At 37.6% G+C, this 4,352-nt stretch overlaps 1 protein-coding gene across 1 annotated transcript; it reads right to left on the reverse strand.

The window, feature by feature from the left end:
• Nucleotides 1–229: 229 nt before the first annotated feature.
• On the reverse strand, nucleotides 230–2,973 carry LOC136209250 (uncharacterized). Its single transcript, XM_066000674.1, has 2 exons — nucleotides 2,745–2,973; nucleotides 230–2,431 (listed from the first exon to the last, which is right to left on the reverse strand). The coding sequence occupies exon 2, from the start codon at nucleotides 2,418–2,420 to the stop codon at nucleotides 720–722; it is 1,701 nt and encodes a 566-aa protein (XP_065856746.1). The 5' UTR covers nucleotides 2,421–2,431; nucleotides 2,745–2,973; the 3' UTR covers nucleotides 230–719.
• Nucleotides 2,974–4,352: the final 1,379 nt, after the last annotated feature.

Genomic DNA, 4,352 nt, shown 5'->3' on the forward strand with positions numbered 1-4,352 from the left:
AAGTATTTGAATGGACGACAACTCACACTGATACTATAAGAAAAATAAAAGAAGCAGTAAAAGTTCTCCCAAAATTAAGACTACCTAAAGATAATGATCAATTAGAATTATATACAGATGCTAGTGATATCGGGTGGGGAGCAGTACTCATCGCATATCGAAAAGAAGATATAGACAAAGAAACTCCTTTAATATGTGGCTATAGATCAGGAACTTGGAAACCCTCAGAGAAAAATTATCATATCAATGAAAAAGAATTACTAGCTGTTAAAAATGGAATTAAAGGATTTAGGTATCATTTGTTACCTATAGAATTTATCATAAGAACAGATAATACACAAGTAGGAGCATTTATCAGAAATAAAATAGATCCCCTACCAGAATTGAACAAAAGAAGGCATTGGCAAAGTTTTTTCAATTGCTATAATTTTGTTGTTAAACCTATCTCTGGAAAACGAAATATCTTAGCTGATTTTTTGAGCAGGAATGGAGATAATGATCCAGCGAATATCAGAAATCAGAAATCAGAACCGCCAGATGCTGGCAATGATCAGAAATCATGAGAACTTTCTGGACAACCTTGAGGAAGAACTCAAGAAACTCCAGTCTCAGAACAATCAGAATATACGAACCATGACTCCTAGATCATCTTATGAGTTGTTAGGAGATCTTCATAAGAAGCCAATTGAGCTGCCAACTTCATCTAAAGCACCTTGTTCTTAATATATTATCCTTGTAAAATTCTTAGTTACCTCATTAGTTATCAAGGACTGATTGGCCGCATCAATTGTATCATCCTTGAGTACCAGAAAACCAATGAAGTTTGGAAGTGAATGCAAAAGTAGTTCTTCAATACAGTGAACCCCATGCGTGTTCTCATCCACTTCATTTCTGAAAATACCCAATATTCCAGTACAATCAAGTATCTCTATGCTTCGGAGTGTTCTCAATTCATTAACCATTGACGTTGGAAACACATATTTCAATTTATGACAGAACCTTATGTTTATCTGTCTCAAGTTTGTAAAGCAAATTCTTCCATTCAATATTTCTCTCAGGTTAGATAGCATGGATAAATGGAGACTCTTTAACCTCCAAAATAAACTGAACACTGGATAGCAATTTTGTGATCCATAAAGTATGTATTCTAGTTCATCACATTCCGAAATAATCATCTTCTTCAGTCGTATATGTAGCAAGTCATTGTCTTCCGATTGGTAGATGACATGATTGATGCTCTTCAAATTTCTTATTCTAGTCAAACTCAAGTCTTCAGTTGTAGAAATCAAACGGCAGATTCCACTCTCTTCAATATCACATATATCACCCCTAAGTTGTAGCTCATTCGTTGAACCTTTGTTAGTCGACAGATATTTAAGATCATCCTGCACAAGAATTTTGAACCGCTGAAGGTTTTTTAATACTGGTGAGTTTTTAGGAAAATTTGAGATACTTGGTACACTAATTTGTAATGCATTTAGCGAAAGAGATCCTATATCACTAAGGCTTGCATTGATTCTCTCTTCATCATCACAATCATCATCTTCCCTTGATTTCAATTCATCATAATCATCATGTTCTTCTTTCACCCTGCATCCCCACCTCCTAAAGCGAAATGGTAGATATAATTCCTCTAGTTTCAACATTCTAGGCAATACACCTTGTGGAATGTATACAAGGTTCATTTTACTTAAGTCGAGCAACCTCAGATTACCTAGCTCTCCTATCTCCTGAGGAACAACTGTTAAACTCATGGTTGAAATTGAAAGAAATTCCAAACTTATCAGACCTCCAATCGCAGACAAATTGTCCAACTTGAGTAATTTTAGACGCAACACTCGAAGATTCTGCAACACATTAAGTGACTGTGGCAGTGATGGGACGTCTAAAGATAGAACTCTAATCTCTTTCATTCTTTCAAAAAAGTCAATTGGAAGGCTTTTCGAATCTTCCCCATATTGCAGTCGTAGTAGCCTTGGATGCCCCAAATTAACATGGTATTCACGTTTTTGTTTAAACACAATTGAAAGTCCATAGCAATCCTCAAACCTTTTAATTTTATTTGGCCAGTTTTCCATTATTGTCTCATGGCTGAATACTAATAGGTACCTCGAAGCAATTGATGCTAAATCACGTGCACTAACTTCCATTTTTACATACTGATTATCATAATCAATCTTCTTGATTTTGTAAGGATGATTGTGATCAATGAAGTGAATGAGGCTATGAACTCTATCTCTTGCAGCAAACATGTCATGCACATCTTCAAACAACTTTAGGCAACGCACATATATAACTAGATCTTCAATTGGTATTTTAAAATGTTCCTTTTTTGCTGAAGGAAACATACTACAAATCCGAAGAAATAAGTCGACTTCATAAGGTATAACACCATGTTGATCTGTAACTTGACTTGCCATTTGATGCAAATCTGGACGTTTAAGAGAACTGCCGATCATCAGTTATACAAACTAACCAAATAAAGCAGATAGAGCACTTGTGAGAAATAACCAATTCCCAAATCACAATTCCAGCATAAGCAATCAGTATAAAAAAAAACACCTAAATAACGGTGGAGCTGAACGAATCACTTATATATCAGTACAAAAAACACCTAATATCAACCAATTCCAAGTGTTATTTCCAACAAATCACAACTCACACATCAGTCAACATTATCAATTTCAAACCTAAACTATATAAGTCGCAATGAGCATTCAGTGGAGCTTAGCGAATCAACTTACAAGATCCTAATGGTAGTAGAACGAAGAGAGCTGAACTGAAAGAGTCGATTTGGCCTGGTCCGGAATGGAGATGGAAGCTCTGATTTCTGATATAACACTAGATAAGAACTTGAAACTTGCAACTGCATGCAGTCGAGTGGAGTGGCGACTGGAGACGCGATGAAATGGGACGGGGTTTGGGGACAGTGCGGAGGGAGGACTAAGGATTTTGTTTTCCGATTGGGGGGAATTCTGAATTGGGAAGTGGGTTCAGGTGTAGGGATGGACTAACCCATTCTAACGGGTCGGGTGTCGGGTATATGATGGGTATATGAATAACCTCTAAATACCGGTTACACGCTACCCGCCGTATATTTCACCTTAGTCCATTAATTTAACCACTAACCAAATTTCTTTCAAAAAAAAAACCACTAACCAAATTTATTTTTAGGGAAAATTACAAAACTGGGTCAAATGGAAGGCTCATTTACATATTTAACTCATTTACTCATCTTACTATATATCTAGACTGATTTTGTGTGACTTTCCCAGAATACCCCTAACCTTTCCCCTTCCCACCACTCGCGAACGGCCGCTCCCCTTATCTCCTTGGTTATGCGAAAAGTTGCTCCTGCATTAATGATTTCAAGACTTTTGATCTTCCTTTCTTCCTTTAAATTGCACGAAATCTGCACCATTTAGTCAAAATCACAATGAATTTCTCTTTTTCCTCTCTTCATCTTTTGATTCTGCAACTTCCCAACCCTAGAAAACGAAGCCATGGTTTTTCATCTTCCTGTTCGTTGCTTGATTTCTTTCTTCTTGTTACCATCAAATAAATGCTTTTTCTACATTATTTTCTTCGTTCTTCCCATGTTATCATATTGTTATTGTCGCTTTTGGGGGTGAAAGGGGCGAAAAATGTAAGTATCTGTTTTTTTTCTGCGTTTTTTCATGAATACACTTCGTGAATCGATGGTTTCGCGAAGCTTTGCGAAGAGAACGAGCCTGGAAAGCGATGATCTACTTCGTGAATCGATGATTTCGCGAAGATATGCGAAGAGAAAGAGTCTAAAACGTATGGATCTACCTCGCGAATTGATTAGTTCGCGAAGTCTGCGAATAGATCCTCACGTTTCTGACCTCGCAGACTTCGCGAAAGCATCGATATGCGACGTAGATAGTCACGTTTCAGACCTCGCAGACTTCGCGAAAAAATCGATTAGCGAAGTAAAATCACCTCTTTCCATGCACATTTACATTCGCATGCTTCGCTAATCTTCATTTCGCGAAGCCAAAATCGTCTTTTTCCCTGCCTAACACGATTAATTTTTTCTAAAGGTGATTGAATACGTAACATCCCTTTCTGGAAGGCGACGTACTGGGCTGCAGGGGAGATGATTTTCCTTCCTGTATAGGATTAACTTCCCTCAAGATTGACACATTCACTCCTAAAATGGTTGGTTAGGAGAGGTTGTGTCAATCTTAGGGTGCATCATGGGACACGTCCATCCCATGGTGCCAATCTTCAAAGTGAACCTAACTAATCCGGTACCAATTTTAAATCGGATGAGTAATCTTGGTGTGCACCGTGGGACACATCCATCCCAAAAGGTCTGGAAGTCCAGA

The sequence above is a fragment of the Euphorbia lathyris genome, chromosome 10 (assembly GCF_963576675.1).
Source record: "Euphorbia lathyris chromosome 10, ddEupLath1.1, whole genome shotgun sequence".
NCBI lineage: Eukaryota > Viridiplantae > Streptophyta > Magnoliopsida > Malpighiales > Euphorbiaceae > Euphorbia > Euphorbia lathyris.

Bases quoted from the DNA above. Each gene is read 5' to 3' on its own strand.
- LOC136209250 (XM_066000674.1), bottom strand. From the start codon at position 2,420: ATGGCAAGTCAAGTTACAGATCAACATGGTGTTATACCTTATGAAGTC.